The sequence below is a fragment of the Opisthocomus hoazin genome, chromosome 4 (genome assembly GCF_030867145.1).
Source record: "Opisthocomus hoazin isolate bOpiHoa1 chromosome 4, bOpiHoa1.hap1, whole genome shotgun sequence".
NCBI lineage: Eukaryota > Metazoa > Chordata > Aves > Opisthocomiformes > Opisthocomidae > Opisthocomus > Opisthocomus hoazin.
The window spans coordinates 9,833,917-9,851,820 of NC_134417.1; the positions used below are offsets into that span (position 1 = coordinate 9,833,917).

The 17,904-nt window shown below is 40.3% G+C and overlaps 1 protein-coding gene across 2 annotated transcripts in view; it reads left to right on the forward strand.

Moving 5' to 3' along the window:
- Positions 1–17,904, forward strand: part of NYAP2 (neuronal tyrosine-phosphorylated phosphoinositide-3-kinase adaptor 2) — a 144,712-nt gene that overhangs the window by 86,887 nt on the left and 39,921 nt on the right. For both annotated transcript variants that reach the window (XM_075417883.1, XM_075417884.1), the window contains exon 4: positions 327–1,418. In XM_075417883.1, coding sequence (XP_075273998.1) covers positions 327–1,418 — 1,092 coding nt within the window. The remainder of the gene's footprint in view (positions 1–326; positions 1,419–17,904) is intronic.

Consider the following 17,904-nt stretch of genomic DNA (forward strand, 5'->3'; position numbering starts at 1 on the left):
TCTTAAAAGTCCCACAGTGATATCTGAAAAACATAATATTTAAAAATGGGAAGTCCCCTGTCCAAAGAGTTTGGGAGAGAACAGATGTCTCAGAGGAAGGGAAGTGCTCACTAGCTACTTAATACTGGAGTGTCAGAGCATTCTGGGGTAAGATTAGGAGTGTTTTGAATAGGGTGTTATTTTTATAGAGTTCTACTGATGTGATACCATGCAACAGGCTGGTCCCAGCAAATCCATTCCAGAATTACAACACTGTGACAGATATCCTATAGCTGACAAACCGTGTTACATACTTCTGATAAATCTATATTTTGTTTTATTTTCAGTGTCAGCCAAACCAAGACCTCACAGTGACGAATACACAAAGAAGATTCCACCTCCTAAGCCGAAACGCAATCCAAACACTCAGCTAAGCACATCTTTTGATGAAACGTATATCAAAAAGCATGGCCCTATGAAGACAACACTCACTAGGGATGCCTCTTTATCGCAGGTCAGCAGCCCTGCCCCAGACACAGAAGAAGAAGAGCCTGTTTATATTGAAATGGTTGGGAATATTCTCAGAGACTTCAAAAAAGATGAGGATGACCAAAGTGAAGCAGTCTATGAGGAGATGAAGTACCCTATATTTGATGATGTAGGCCAAGATTCAAAATGTCAATGTGAATATGACCATCACACTTGTTCTTCTCAGTGTGCTACTCCCACAGTGCCTGACCTAGATTTCATCAAGTCTTCAGTGCCATCTACTCCCAAGGGCTTGCTTTGTGATATACCCCCACCGTTTCCAAATCTGCTTTCTCACAGACCTCCACTGCTGGTGTTCCCACCAGCACCAGTGCAGTGTTCCCCGAATTCTGATGAGTCACCTCTAACTCCACTAGAGGTCACAAAGCTTCCCGTTTTAGAAAATGTGTCTTACATCAAACAACAAGCTGGAGCTTCTCCATCTTCACTGCCACCTCATACACCAGGCCATCAAAAACCGGAGAAAGACCAGACAGTATCTCATGGAACTAGCACCCCTGGGCACACCTCCTCACCTCCTCATCCTTCTACCTTATACAGAACACAGTCTCCACACGGTTATCCTAAAAGTCACTCTGCCTCACCTTCTCCTGTCAGTATGGGTAGGTCTCTTACCCCCTTAAGCCTCAAAAGACCTCCACCTTATGACTCTGTACATTCAGGAAGTCTCTCAAGAAGCTCTCCATCAGTGCCTCATTCTACAGCCAGAAACACATTGCAAGAAGGAGGAAAGATGGTAAATGCCTCGGTCAGTACCTATGGGTCATCAACTGGTTCCCGTTCTCGGACACCCACCAGTCCTCTGGAGGAACTAACCAGCCTCTTTACCTCAGGACGAAGTCTCCTGAGGAAGTCATCCAGTGGCAGAAGATCTAAGGAACCTGCAGAAAGTAAGTTCTTGATGAAATTTTTCCTCATTCTTCCTTATATAATAGCTTTCACTATATTTTACTAAATCAGAGACAAAAAATCAAATACCTCATAAGTCTGAATTCCTTACATAAATATCTTGTAACAGGAACAAAAAGAATTATTGTTAAAATTGCTTTAGTCTTCATATTGTTATATTTTTAAGATTTTTAAGTATGCATACTGCACTACAGAAGTACAATTCATGGCTTCATCTTGCAAAAGGAGTCAGTTTTCCTTAACTTTTCCACAGTTGTAAGGATCCCTTGTGAGTTGGGATCTTCTCACCATGTCACATCCTTCCTTTCTCAATGGATGCTAAGACACATTAATTGCCCAAGCAGCTTGTAGCAAAATAACCAGACAGTAGTTGTTTTTTGGCAAAGAGCAATTGATTGCATTTAACTGGGCTAGTGATCACAGCGTGTATGATGGCAACCAGACGTGTACCAGCTTAAACCATTCCTCTCCTTCCCTCTGCCTCCTTCTGTGCTGTGCCACAGAGAACCTCTTTCAGCTGTGCTAGCATGGCTGGTTGGGAGGCCATGCTGTGAATTTATCTAAAAACCAACATGACCTATAACGCATGACCCACACAGAGACAAAAGAATGGGAGGAAGTTGTGCAGGAAAACCTTAAGCCAAAATTGACTTTTCATATGCTGCATCATAAAATTGTTGTCCCATATGCATTCAGGTTTCCACAATGTACACCTATTTTTGAGCTAGTGAAATATGGAAACTCCTAATAAAATCACCAGGAGTCACAGGTGTGAATGAAAGCAGAACCTGGCACCAGTATTTCTGTTGGAAAAACATTCCTGTTCAATGGTGCCAAAGGCAACGTCTTGCAGTAGAAGGTAGGCATAACATCTTTTGTCAGAGAGAAAAGTGGGGTCGGTATGCTTTCCCCTTCAACTTAAGTAAAATTACTCTGTGACTCAGGATTCTTGACACCTGCCTAACGGAAAAGTTGTCTTTGGACAACAAGTGATCTTATGTTTGTGTAAGTGCTATATTATACCTATTTGGCAGCTGTAACGTAAACTATGCTGGTTTATACCTGATAAAGGAAGGCGTTCTGGTTTCCAGGCTACCATATTGCAACAGAAGAGAAATGAATTCTGCACTGTCTTTCTGGCTGTGTTTGTGCTGCTCTGTTACATTGCTCATTGCAGTGTGGTCACATCTCTTTGGGGAACGCTCAGGGGGCTCGTGAGAACACTCCATCTAGGTTTTCATGTGCAGAGGTTGCCTGCCTCGCACCTCTACAGCTGAGTGAGTGCTGTATGGTGAAGCTTGGTGACAGTGGTTTTGGCTGGCATATGAAACGTTCTTCCTGATCCATGGACTCCATTGCCCCAGCCTCGGCAGTTTTATTCTTATTTATCTCTGTGCGCATCAGGAATAATGACTCTGAAATCAGAAGGTGGAGGTGAGATAGCAGGATGCTGAGAGTAAAAGTTGGTGCAGTAGTTTGCTTACAGTGGCTTTAATGTTTTTGTGGCCTGCAATCATAAATATTGTTATATGAAAGCCTTAGCTCCATGACTCAGGGTTTCACTAAGTGATTAGAGTAATAAAAATACAGTAGCGCCAGAATTGTGTGCTGGATGGAAGTGACTTTCTACCTAAAAGGCAAGACAACTCTTGTAATTGGGAACAATTATGAGGGATGTGATGTGACATTTATAAATAATTGCAGTGAAGTGGCAGGGAGATTTTGGCAAAGGGCAGAAATACTGAACATGATTAAACATAAGTGAGCAGAAATCCCCTGTAAGCCCCATGCTACACCAGATCTACCTGGTGAGGTTCGTAAGTTGGACAGTTTTATACTCACCGATGTAGGCAGAAGTACCAGCTTTGAACCTTGTGGAAATTCCTGCAGTGAATGTGGCACATCTGGGAAATTTCAGCAAATCTGTGCTGCTGTCTCATACATACCTCCAGAAAGACATTCTTTATATTCCACTAGTCTGAAATTGAATGCAGAGATTTCAAGGGATTTCTCACTGATAAATTTAAAATAAATCTTGCCCTGCAGGTCTGGACCAAGAACAGCTTTCTTCTTGGCCTCTCCAGGAGCATTCTGCTTGCTCTTTAGGAAGTAGAAATGTGCTCCTTATTGCTCACAAATGGTAAAACAAGAAATTATGAAATACAAAGTGTGTTCATTTACTTTAAGGACAAAACATTCATGTTATAAATAGACACCAGTGGTGAAATCACTCTGAAGTGCAGCTGTGTTGAGTAAATGAACAGACTGCCCATCTAATCCAACTGTAATTTGTCTGGTGTTTACAGTATGACTTAATCCTGTGGGATTACTGCATTGAGCAAGAACCAGGTTGGTGCTCAGATATTACAGACGTAGAAGATACTCTTACAGAAAATACATACAGGTCTAGCATTTTATGTCTTGCATTTTTGTATTCAAATGATCCACCACAAAGAATCTAAATTGTGGGATTTGAAGGTAGAATCTGACCAGACTGTCACATTCACATGCCATGATTATACATAGTGATAGATAGCATAAACTGGACTAAGCATACAATCTGGTAAAGAAATCTTGCTCCTGCAAATCACACTGGAAGCCTAAGGCACTCAAATAGTTCTGAATTCTTTTTTTTTAAGCTATAGGAGAGCAAAATGCATAGCACAGGACTAACTGGGACTGCCACGGTTTTATAGTTGTCGCTTCAGTGTAATTTGCTCTCAGCATACAGAAAGATTTCCAGAATCTAGAGGATAATAAACACACAAGAAAAAGAAGTTAGATGGCTCTTATGAAATCATGTTAGGAAACTAACAATATTTGCTTCTAAAATATAAAATTATTCTGAGCACGTCTCAAGCAACTTTCTCATTGAATCCTCCAAGACTCAGCCCTCTGTGACTTGTCTGAAGCTCTCACTGCCATATGCTAGTTGAAAAGAAAAAATAGCACAATACTAAATTTTATATTCAGCTGCGTGCATTTGGAAAATATTGCTTCAGTTACAAAGAAAATTCTCTCTCATCTTTATCGTTATTACTGCAACTGACTTCTGACTGATGCCAAATTTGCACAAACTCTATGTATTCACTGGCTTTTAGTTTGTGGCATTTTTGAGTGGGTATCTTTTTGAGGAGGGAGACTGCACAAACCTTATTTCCAGTCAACAGCTTTAATATACAAGCGAAGCTGCCCTTGTAGCCTTTCTGTAGTATCTTCTTTGCTCTTCTGATATTTTTGCTTTTTTATCCTCCTCCATTTTATTCCTGTAGAGTTCCCTGGAAATGCATTAGGGGGAAATTGAGATAAATCAGTGATACTAAGGAGTCTGTCACCTCAGGCCCACATTTTCTGAGGATATGGGTTTCTGTTGAAGCCCCAACCATGTTGCTGAATGCAGTCAGCATCCACCGGCTGCAGTTCTATGTGTGTATCTGGATTTTATAAGCAACTCGCTTATTGTGCTGTGTTCTTCTACAGTTCCTCTTGTGTGCAGTTATGTGCTGTTAGCATCTGAAACATGCATTATGGCACAATTATAAAGGTGAAGAGAAAAGAACAGAGAAAAATATATTGTAAGGCCAAATCAGAAATTAAATAAATGGTGTATCGATGATCAGAAAGAAAGGCAGAAAGATGGAGAGAACCCTTATGGAAAACTGAAGAAAGATGTAGAGCACTAACAATGTGAAAGAGTGGGAAAAATAGACATTATTAATTGCCAGTGACTATTCTTTAACCCTTCCTGCTTTTGTGTGAGAGAGCACAGTAGCTTGCCCTAGTAGTTGGCAGACCCCTGTGAAAGATAATGTCAGTCTCGGAGGTTAGAAGGAAACTATTTAAAGGGTACCAACACTGCCTGGTGTCCTTGGGCTGCTGCAGTGTGTCTTTTTCTAATGCAGCTGGCAGGTGTTTAAGTATGACCGCTCAATCCAGCTGTGTTGAGTGACATTTCCCTTTGCTTTTAGCATATACACTGACTGACTGTGTTACCCATGTCCTTCAGTAAAGAGGGAACAGTCTTCAGGTTTTCTGCAGCTGTATTTGCTGCTTCTGTCATTTCTGCACCACAGAAACATGCTTTACTCTGTGAAAATACAGAACTGAAGCCATGTGCCTATAGGCATATCCATATCCTAAAAAGCAAAACAGTGAAGCTCTTGCTGTGCATCTGAACTGCATTCACTTCAAGGTAGTACATTTTTTCTGGGTGAAATGCTGCTATAAACCCTTGCCAGGACCAGCCCTTTCTGTTTGTGTATTGGTTGTTTCCATTTGTTAAGGCCTCGGTTTCCTCATAACATCCTGGGAACTTCACACCTTTTTTGAGCAAGTATTGCAAAGATTCATCCTAATGAATGACACAGCATAGTAGTTACCGCCGCTGTGTGCCCTGACTCAGTGCACGAGGTGTGAGATCAGGACACGCAACGCAAAGCAGCAATTTCCGCTTCTCCTTAGCTGCTCTACAGGGCTTCATAGCCGCTTTGGCTTTTGCCTACAGAGAGTTTCACTCTTCAGCTTCTAGTCACATATAGGGAGGAAATTTGTGAATGTGCTTCTTTGATAATTCAGTTACAGTGATTGAAAATTTGGATAATTATGAACATATCCTGTTCCTGGCTGGTACCCACTGCACTAGGAATCTAAAACATTTTATTATAAGCTGTCAAATAGTGTGTAAAGGGGAGGGGAGACGTGCAGAAGTGGCTCAGCTTGTTAAAAATGAATTCATGCTGGTTTCAGGCAGGTAACTGAGACCCTCCAATGAAGAAATTCTGGGGTTAGTGTGGAAATTTTTACTTTTTTTTTTTTTCTTTTTAATGCTGGTGTTTTCCAGGGAGCTAGAAAGCAGCTTTGGGTTCCCTGTTAGATGGAACACTATGTTGTAAAAGAGATTTTGGGAAATGGGTCAAGTGAAAATTCACCTCACGTGGGTCTGTTTGGTTGTTTAACCACCTCTGTGCATTAAATGCAGGATGAGGGATGCTTGCTTATATTTCTAATGGAGTTAGGATGAAAAAAGCTGGCCTAAGGAAGGCGGACTTGGTATGCCACTGAACTGTGCATACCTTCTCATTTGGATACCTGATTAGCCTCTGGTATTCTGAAGAGGAAGAGCTTGCCTGCAAGATTAGGCTGGCCATAAAAAGTATTATAGCCACTCCACTACATGCCATTGCTCTGCTACTGTGCAGAGAGTCAATGATAGAGACTGAAAATTGGAAGCCAACATCACTTCTAATCTCTAGGTTAATATATTTTCTGTAGTTTTATATAAAGGGATGTCAGCCTAATTCTTCAGCCCTTTTCTGCATTTTCTAGCGCTTGACTGCATGCAGTAGGAATGCTATGTTTGGTCTAATGGGATAGCTACAGCTTTACAGAAATTATACTGCATAACTGAAGTTACTCCTGAACGATGCTGTACCTTTTAGCCAGAGGTATATTGGCTTCTCTGTCACAGGTGAAACAGCTGTTTCACTAGAAGTTGGATTTTCTAGTCTGATAAACCATGATATATATGAGATTAGACCAGGTGATCGCAGCAGTCGCGTCTTGTTTGACAGTCATGAAAGTAGATCTGAAGGAAAAGACTTAGAGGAGGAAGCAGGCGGAAGTGCCAGAGGAAAAGTAATAGAAGGTGAGAGAACACCAGCTTTGAAGAGAATGACACTTGTTCACCATTGGAAGGATATGGTCTTACCACAGTTAATTGCATTTAGTTAAAGCCTGAGGACAGCTCTGTCCTTGCCCGTCAATTACTATCTGTCGAGATATGAGCAAGCTAAGGAGTTGCAGCATCAGGGGCGCTTTCTTCAAGTGCTCGCCTGTGAGCAGATATTCATGGCAAGAGCTGTGTACACCTGCACACACAAAGGTCATGAGCTGTCTGGTCTGCTGGTGTCAGTTAGGTCTCTAAAACTGCCCGTCACTAAGGGACGTGCCTGTTGGGGTGAGTGTGTGATGTTGTGCCGCAGAACTGAAAATGACTGAAGTGTAAACATGGGGATGGCCAGATGTGGTCAGCATCCTTCAGGAAACAAGGTTTTGGGAAAAAACAAGATTCGGTTTGCAGATGAGTGGTCTTGAGTACTTCTTCAGCCATACCTGTTGTCCTTCACCAGTAATCCTTAGATTCCCTAGTGAAAAGAAGTGGACTCTGGACTAAATATTTTGATCCAGATCAGCTAGCCTGGCCAGCTGGAGCCTCTTACCTGTTGAAGCTGACATGTGTCCACCAATTAACAATCACAGGAAACAACAGGAAAGAAAAATCGTAATGTGACATTAAGGTCATTCAGCTAAGCATGCATAATGCAGGAAACCTACATTTCACCTAGGTTTACTTTAAGTGGGAAAATGTGAGCTGAGAAGCAAAGGTACAAAGAAAAGTGTGAAAGGATGAATGGCAGCTCCGCGGCAGCTTGCACGTCCCTGGGTGCTAATCCCCAGCCATAGCTACACCATTGCTGTCCCGTTCTGCATTGCGTGCCAGTAATTCAGTTCTTTCTTGGCACCAAGCATAATGACAGGTTTGAGAACTTGCGTCGAATGGATAAATCAGTAGGTACCCGTTCCTTGATTGAAATGCACGCTATGTTGTTTGTTGTCTTGCTGCCTTCACACAAGAGCAAGTATGTCTATTTTAAGGGCATTTAGTTGTGCAAGTGACTAATGGGTGGGATGTCCCCTGCATTTTTGAGAAGAAGGAATGTCTTTGTTACATGCAGTTATTAAAATAGAAAACACGCGTTTTGAGATGGTATGCAAAATGGTTTTGCTAATTGATACCATGACATTGTCTCCTCTTCTAATTCAGCAATTTAGGCTCATCAGAAAATCAGGTCCTCCTGGGATTGTGACGGTATGCAGAAGCATTGAAGAAGACATAATTTCATAAATAATTGCTCAGGTTTCTCTGGAAACAGCTGCTGTTTCTGATTGATGTATATGGATTTATTTATTCCTTCTGTTTATATTACTTGACTGCTTGATAGAATTTCTGGTTAGCAATTTAATCAACATTTCTTTTTATGAAGAAGAAATAAACTTGTAAGGGGTAAAAAAGAAAAATTAATAGAGGTAAAGTTATTCTCTTTTAGTTAGATTTCAAGAAAAAGATGGTTTCCAGTAAAGAACTGAAAAAGACATTTTCCCTTTAGGTTTAGTGGAAGATATGAGCTGTCTGAAAGTTCTTAAACATAAAGGAGAAAAAAAAAGCCTTAAATTCAGTTACCAGCACCTACTTCACTGTGTTGTGAATAAGCAAAGTAACGCGTGCTGCGCTTAAGGACGTGGATAATGATAATAGGTTCTGAGTTTTAAGTGCCATTGATTCCCACTCCTCCCTACCCCCCCACCCCCCCGAATGGAGCTTTCTAAGCCAGAGAAATATCTTGACCTATAGGTCAAATCCTCAATCCTCAGCACTTACAAATAACTGCTTCTTATTTGATATCGGGAGAGCTACTCCCGTTTACACCATCTGTGTCTCTAGCTGCAAGAAAACAGAAGTGTCCTTTGTGACTAGAGCAGCTTGTATTTAAAAAGGTGTAGTTGTACAGCAGGACAGTGAATGGAAGAGTTTATTGTCTTTTTTTTCAAACAGGACCACAAAATTTGCAACAAATTTATGGGTGCTCAGTAATAGTGGTAAGAAATGCTTAATCTGGTGATGTTTTCCATAAGCATATATTACCTTCCGCAAAACTGCTAACTATAAATTCTTAAGATTTCTCTCGTGTTTTTTTAAGGAAAGTGATATCAGTGTAGGGTATCAGGGTCTCCTCTTTTGTGAAAGAACTAGGGAAAAAAATAAAAGAGAATAGGAATTTGAACTACTCTGATCTAAAGGAATGATGCAGTTTTATTTACGTAGCCTCTACTCAGCAAGATGGTGCAGCCGCATTGGATGAAGCCAGCCAGGCTAGCAGTGCCGGAGGTTTGAGAGGACGTGCCCGGAGCTCGGGGGGCAGCAGCTGTGGGAGCTGGGGATGGTGGCTGTCCCAGCCCCGTGCTCTCATTGCTGTCCTCCTCCCTGGGGCTTCTGCCTTTGATAGGGAGCCAGGCTTTATTTCTGTCTGCTAGAGTAGCGAATGGTTGTACTGAAGATAGAGGCTTTTAAACTTTATATCCTATAGAGCTGTTAGGGGATTGTCTGATTTACCCAGGGTCAACTGGAGATAATTTATTTGAAAATAATATGGAGCCTCTTGCTGGAGGAAATACCTGGTGTCAGCTTTGGTTTATAGGACTTTTGTAGAGTGTCTTACTAAAATTGTATCATATGTTGTAGCAATTGGGGAGTTAGCAGTTTTAAGCAGGAATTGCAGTTCATATATGAAAAAGATACCTGTGCATGTCAGGTTTACAAAAGGGAGAAAGTAAGTTCATGAGAGTGTCGATCAAGCTGGTGGCTGGGGACTGTAGTGTATCTTTTGGTGGGTCGGCTTGGCTGGCTGGCTTGAAGCGATGACTTTTGGGGTGGGACCAACTGGAGCTCCTGCCTTGGACTTTGGCAGTACAAGGTTCCTTTTTCAAAGCAGCTGCCAGATCTTTCAGAACTTGTCTTTATAACTAAGCACTGGACCCTGAATTGCATTTTTTTCTAAGAATGAGATTTTCTTTGTATTAGGATTCAAGTGCATTTTTGTTTTTTAAATCCTAAAAGTAAAAGTGGAGACCGTTCGTAGGAAGACCTGCATTTATTGTCTTTGTTTTTAAGAAGCACCATATCACAGAATCACAGAATGTTAGGGGTTAAAAGGGACCTCTGTGGGTCATCTAGTCATCTAAGTCCAACTCCCCCAGCCATGTTCATACAGCACTTTGAACAATTTTTGACATGTTCTGGAGATCACAGTTTTGTTTAGGGAAAAAAAACAAATTCTCCCAGACCATACCACTGCCAAACCAAGGACTGTGAGCTTTAGGGAGGAGAAATACTGTGCAAGTTTCAAAGTGAGCAGAACACAACAGTTTCCCCAAAATGTATCATGAGTGAAAAAAACAGTTTTGCAAACAAAAATCTGCTTTTTTTCAAGAAACTGGAATATCTATCAGATGAGCTTTTCACGATCATTGTTAAAAGAAAGTCTTCTGCATGCCAGCTTGTGATCTGAAGCCTGGTTTCATGATCTCTTGAGCTTCTGTCATTGTATACTTACAAGAGATGGAGTTTAATTAAATGCCTTATCTGTACTTACAGCGATACAGCTTTAGCTGTAGAAGCTATATGATTTTAAGAGAAGATGGTGGGAACTTTGGGGGGAATAAAGAAAAGAACAAGGTCTAATCCCTCAGTTCTAAAATCCTCCAATACTTCTGACTGCTATTTCTCCTCTTGGTATTTCTTGAAATACCTTTACCTTACAGATCTGTGTAACAAAGACTGACAATTTCTTGGGCTAAGTGCTTTATATACCCATTTTTAAAAAGTATACTTTTTCTGGCATGAGTGATTTGATTCCTGGCAGAGTGACCTCAATTCTTAAACCACATCATTAAAGGCTGAATCTAAAGGTCCTGGAAATGTGAGGTAAGATATACTTCAGGGGATCCCATTATAAATTCTGGCAAGAGGGGTCATCTCCTTGTTTCAGGCTGCGTTTCCTTGCAAAACCACTCTGCAAACCAAGGCACTTACGTATCTAGAATGTAGCAATGAATAATACAAGGACTAAGAAAAAATAGTCCATGACTGCATGACATGTTACACATTTTTGTCAGCATATTATCTAATCTACCCATCAAATTCTGATAAGAAGTTTTAGACTCTTAACTGGATATGCTTCTCCTCAAGTTTTCTCTGGGCCTTCCAGAAGTCTATTGGTAACAAAAGAAATCAAAGAGTTAGAAACAGATTTATCTGGGTTATGTACGTACCATTGTTTCAAATATTGAACCATGAAACTGTAGGGGTGTACAAACATGCTAGGTACAGATCACAGAATCATAGAATCCGGTAAGGTGAGAAAGACGGGAACATTGAAGAAATAATTCTCAGGATAATAATGCATATTAAAAAATTAGGTTCATTTACTTTTGATTTGATGGGAAGATTCAGGTTATTTTTGCTCCTCTGAACAGAATTATCCATCCCTAATAATTACTTTTTTGTTAAAACAGTAACATGCAATTAGCACTTTATCTGACATTTAAGAATGAATAAGGAGAACTATTGTTCTTGTAACTATTAATCTGAAAAAGAGAAGCTACATGTTTCATTTTGCTGGAGATGGGAATTACTTTGTTTTATGTGTGACTTAGATTCATAACTCAAAAAGTGACGACTTCTGGGAAATCTATAGCCATTTTACTGCTTGGTCAATGTTTGCGTAAGTTATATTTAATTTGTATGTGTTGTAACACACACACAGATACTTGTGCCAGCCACAGTAACTGCTTTGCATGCTTGTGAAAGCAGTAATAATAACATCTTACACGCACAGGCATCGGCTGGAGCTGTGTAAGGCCATCTGCAATTCTACTTATTTCCTCAGGATCTGAAGTCTGTGCTGCCATGGCTTAGCATTTGCTTAGCTAGAGAGAGTAAAACCAGTTCACAAAATGAAACCTCTAATTAGAAAGTGGGGAGGGCCTAAAATGATTGACTCTGTTAAAAGGCATAGAAAGACAGAACGATGTGGGTTTCATTCTGTAATCAGGCGAAACCTTGAGCATTAGCCCGCAGAGCAAATAGTGCCTGGGAGCCTGACCCAGCTAGGCTTGGCACAGAGGCTGCGTAGAAAAGCCCATACACTTGTGCCTGGCTCTGTCAAACAGAACAAAATTCAGGTAGGACCAATGGTAAGACAACATCAGGATTCCCTTTTGCTGGTAACATATTGTGGTAGAAGCAGAGCTGAATAAAAGGGACACTTGTTCTAATAATGGAAGGCAAATGTTCTCATTCATTAATGGATTCAGTAAAGAGAAAAACATTAATAAAAATGTTTTTCATAAAGGTAGTTAAAATACAGACAAAATAGCCAGGAAAGAATTTATTTTCACTCCAACATTCTAATTGGTTTTTTAATGTGAAAATATTAGAGTGAGGTTTTCTGTCCCCAGTTTTCGCAACCAGTGTCCATTACTATCTCTGCATTTTTCTGACTAAAAACAGATTCACATTTGCTACTGAATCTGGATGAAAGCATTCACTTTAGAATAAATGAAAGTGGTCAAACAATGGAAAAACCCTGCATTCAAACTGCTGATATAGTTCAAAGGCTGATTTTCAGCAGAAAACTGAAGAAAAAAATGTTGACAAGTTTAATACAGTCAGCACTTCTATGAAAGATTGATATTTATGAAGTGAAGCTTTGAAACTTAAGGTCATGAACTTTCTACAAAAGCATTTTTCTTAAAGTTACCTACGTATTTAGCTTTTTTGGCTCACTCTTGCCTTCTGATTTCTTGCCTTACATGTGCAGTGCCTATCAAACCATCTTTTCCTCATCCAAATAGGAAGGCTGTATACTTAAGAACCTGAACAACAGAATGAGTGTGCAGTGAAATGAACACGGTTGGGAAGGAAAGCATTTAAGTAAGACCAGGACCCATTGTCTCTTCAAATCAAATGCTAGTAATTGGGCAACGTTTTACAGTCACTGATTTCCACAGTTTAATTGCATGTTTCATCTAACAGTGTTGGGTTTGGGGTGGGGATGGCAGTATATGCTTGTGTTGCATATGCGTGTCACCAAGTAGTCCAAGGCTAGTGTCAGTGATGCCAACAGAGTAAGGCAGGAGAGAGAAGGAAGTTTTACTAGACAGCCACATTCAGACTTTTCAAACTAGTCATCTTCCTCCTTCTTCTACTTAAATCCTATTTGCTGCAAACAGACGTAGACCCTGTATGTACTCATCTAATTATGACATTAATGTGCACGCATTTAGTTGTTTGACTGAAAGGGCAACATGGATTGTCAGCAGGAGATCTGGGTGCACAAACTATGTAAGAGAAATGTTTGCAGCTCACCAGTATCAATTATGCTATACATTCATATGAATCAGCGCAGCTGGCTAGCCCCAAATAAAACTGCTGGAAAGAAACCCCTTGCTCTATTAAAGTCAATGACAGAATTCCCTTTGGCTTGCTGTACTTAGGCTTTTGCCCAAGAAGCTCTGCGGAACACAGAGGTTTCTGTTGAGGTTCTGCTAAGTCTAAGTCACCAATTCCCAACATCGCCAGCTCTGAAAGGAAAGTAAAAGAAAAATAGGCAGTGAATATCAGAGAATAAAGTGTTCTGCTTAATTAAGTAATTGTGACTGGTTCAAGGCAAATAACCAACCTAGTAATAGAGTGCCAAAAGAACATCCTTTCCAAGGATGCTGTTTGATTTAAAGGTGAGAGTCCCAGGACATTGCTTTTTATTTGCTTTGGTAATACATCCGTACAATGCATATCTTCCAGATGTGACACTTTGAGTCAAAGGATCAGTCTGTGAGGTGATCTGCAGCAAAATTGGCACACTTGAAAGACTGAGTACAGTATTGGAAGAAATCATTACAATATAATGATGGCCCTGTCAGAAACAGGACGTATTATATTGTCATCACTTCTGTAATATATGCAAAATATAATTATCTTGGATGAAATGGTTCTCCTCATGTAAGGCTAAAAGCAGGTTTTCCTGTATTTCAGTCAATCATCAATATACAGCAGGATTTTTCCTCTTACTCTAGGACATCAAACAATGTTAAATGTAAGTCTTACCATGCAGAATTTTTAAAACTTCAGCTTTTAAATGACTGATAACAGCAGCTGAATTTTATTGAAACTTAAAGAATTCTATGCTATACTATTTTTTTTTCAACCAGATTATAAAACTCATGATTTTCACTGAATATTTTTATTCTAAAGCTTTGGATGAACTTTTGGTATAAGTCTATCCCTTCTTTTGTTAGTCTTCAATTAATTTAATTGTTGGCTTTTTCTTTTCCTGTCTTGTTTTCCTAGCCAGGATTGCCCACTTAGCAGCTTCGGGATAGCCACAGAAAATCAATTTCTTCAGCAATCCCTCTTTCCCCTCCCTTTGCTGGCTGTAGCAGGCAGTGCTGGTCTTTGCAGGTCTGTAGCAGGCAGATGTGATCTCCACTGGATTTCACCATATAAAGCAAAAACAAAACAAACCCTGCACAGCTCACAGAAACATGTGCTCGGTGAACACTGAGAAGCATTTCAGCCACGTCTCCTTAGATGTTAGATGGTTTGTGAGACTCATTCAGGCTTTCTATTGATTTTGCATGGAACTAGGTCAGAGCTGCTTTTAATTGAACAAGCTGGCTGCTGCAGCTCTCACTTAACTGTAAAAAAGGGGTATTAAAAATTGATATGCAAAGCAAACTTCTGCTTAATTAGCAAGCAGATGAAGTCAGAATAGACAAACCACCATAGTTAATAAAGATGAGGAAATGGCTTTCACTGACACTATAATATACTCGTATTTTGGAGGAAAAATGGCTTAAGCACTGAGCATTATCCATGTTTCTTGCATGTGGTATTAACAGCCTACTTGTTTTCTTTGGGAGAGGTTGGGATAAATTTACAGCTGTGCAGATCAAATAAACCACCACACATCAAGAAAGCCATTGAAAGGCAGCTCTAATTTTCAAATGTGTAATAAAGGTAAATAAAAATCCTTAGTATGCAGGAAGAAGAAACTGTGGGATTCCCTCAAGGGCTTGGTATTGCTCTACATCCAATGTCTGTGGACGTGGTCAGTCTGTGGCCGATGGGCACATGCTGCTGTCTGGCTGGCAGTGGTACGTGGGACACTGGCGGAGCTGTGCCTAACCTTTCGCCTGGTCAGGACCCCGGGGTAGACATGGCTCGCTGAGCAGGGCTGCTGAGTACCTGATCTGGGGTAGGAGCTGAAGCCTGGGATGTGTCTCTGGTAGCTCAGATGATCACACACACATGTTCTCTGCAGTCTAATCCCACATCTCCACCCCTTCTGATGGCCAGGTGTGCCCTCTGGATGCTCTGGACTCCTGCTCCCTCTGCCAGGTCCATGCCTGCTGTACGAGGTGAGGTCCGATGTGTCGGGGCTGGAGGAGATCGAGAGTTCTGATTCACATCTAAATCCCATCCCAAGTGACTGACTTTGCTTCACACTTGTATGCATATGCTGAATTTTAGACCCTGTGAGTACTACCATTTACTTCCCACAATATGTGAGCTCTGCCTAGTGATGTATTATTTATTTAGGTTTATAACAAACACACAGGAAAAAGAGTAAATGAATAATGCATGCATGATTAGCTTATACATTTCAGCTCACAGCTGAGAAGAGACAGCAGAGAGCAACCCTTAGTTTGAGTTCCTGAAGACAATTGCTTTTCTTTCTTCCCCCCAAAACCCCAAGCTGTAATAAAGGTTCTGCTGTTTATCACTTAGAATTACACTAAGAAGCCACCAGGACCTGAAATTAATCTGTGCTTAAGAGCAGAGTGGCAGACCGGCCACAGAGCATATATTCATTTGAATGATAGCTTTTCAGGTAAGCTGTTTTCTGTAGCTGTATTTTTCAGTTTGCTTAGGTCCAGATTACTAGCTCACTTTATTTCTCACTTTCTTTAGCATTTACGAGTTTCCCAGTACCACAGCTCACCTGGCAGCCTTGCCTAGTGTGCAGCTATTAGGGGACCTTTCATAGAGGGGAAATTGTACATGTCAATTATTTGTGAAATATGTTCTCTCTAAGAGATTTTAGCCACCATCTTATTCTTGAAATGGAAAAGCCTGAGATTCAGGTGAAATAAACAAGAAAAATGCATATCTTTGAATATTGAAATACAATGGCACCTGGAAGTGCTTGAAACATTTGAATGCCTTTGTGACAGTTCAACCAACTGTATCCATAAATATTTAAAGCAGTGAATTATTTTTTGAAATTTACATTTTTATCTACTATTTTTGCCTACGAATTATTGAACAATAAAGATGCTTTCCATAATAATTTCAGCTTTCAAAATATAGCACTTGACTGTAAAAAGATTTGCTTGTGGCCATCATATGATTGAGTGAGCTCCCAGCATAACACTGAGCTTCAGTATCTCCTAAATCCAAATTAAGGTTTTTAACAGCATGAGGTAACGTAGATCCCATCTGTGTTTCTGCACTTCTGAAATAAAAAATAAAAAAAAAAAGCTCTGCAGAAGCTACTGTTGCGTTTCAGCAGAATATATGTATGACTGGTTAGAGTTCATGTTTTCAGTACAGGATCAATGTGGATAAAGTGGCCATTTAAATCCTGCTGAAGCTTTTATGAAAGGTTACCCTGTTTAAAATGTACTGGTTTGATTTTCAGTCGACGATAAGGTCACCACCCCGTAGGTAGCCATAGCCAGCAGCTACACACGTGTTCTGCTTTCTGCCAGTGCCTCGTGCCTGACTGCAGGAGCGAACACGCGGAGCAATGAACGTGCTTTTATAAGACACAATGGTTGTGCCACTGAGCGTGCTCCGTGGGGCTGCATTTGCTGCAGCAAGGAGTACTTGACAGTATAAAATCATCCAAGTGACTGGGAGAGTCAACAAAAGGTCCAAATAATGCGCTGTGGCCTGGGAGGGGAGTGTTCTGCATTTCTGGAGCTGTCACAGGCGCATTAGAACTGAGGTACTCTTTCAGTCGAGCAAGAACTAGCACAGTGTTTTGGTTTTTTTTGATTCAATTCAAGTATGATTCGCATTGACATTTATCAAGGAAGCCGAATTGTTCTAAAATCCTCCCAAAAATATTTGAGCAAAAGTGAGACATTAATTTTTCTTTTTTTTTTATGTATTCACAAGTGAGCAGAAAAGTAATATTACAGAAAACTATATAAAACACTGACATCTTGTTTTTCTGACTGTGTATCAATGTTACTGATAGTGATCACCAAATAATAATGATTCAGGCTCTGTGATGGGTTGCATGACATTATAATCTGATTCAATCTGCTTTTCATTTTTAGGATATATTATTTTTCAGATAAACTGAGAACTGAAAATCCCCAAGAAAGGACAGTGGAATGTAAATTTACAAAGTCTAGACAGCCAGCTGAAAACTGATTTTCTACACCTTATAAAGAAGTAGACTATAAGCCAAATCTTTATTTAGTCTGAATATTTCCATAGTTTCCAGCTGGTTACAGTGAATTGCTGTGCTTCGATTCAGCTGATAGTAAAACTAAGAATGCACAAATCATTTTTATCAGGCAACAAGTACAAATGATTCTCTGTTAAATAAACTGAAGTGGATAAATCCTTAGCTCCACACTCAACCAGAGTGTTTCCAGTGCAACTAAGGGCTGACTGCATAAGCGTGTGAGATTTCGAGGGGTGGTGTTCAAGTAGTGTCAACAAGGCGCACACACAGAGGAGGTTTTCACTAAGGTAATCACAGCATTTCCAGTAGCAGCTGAACGACATAGTAAATTAAATCTATTGAAGAATGCATTAAGTTGGTGGGGCAC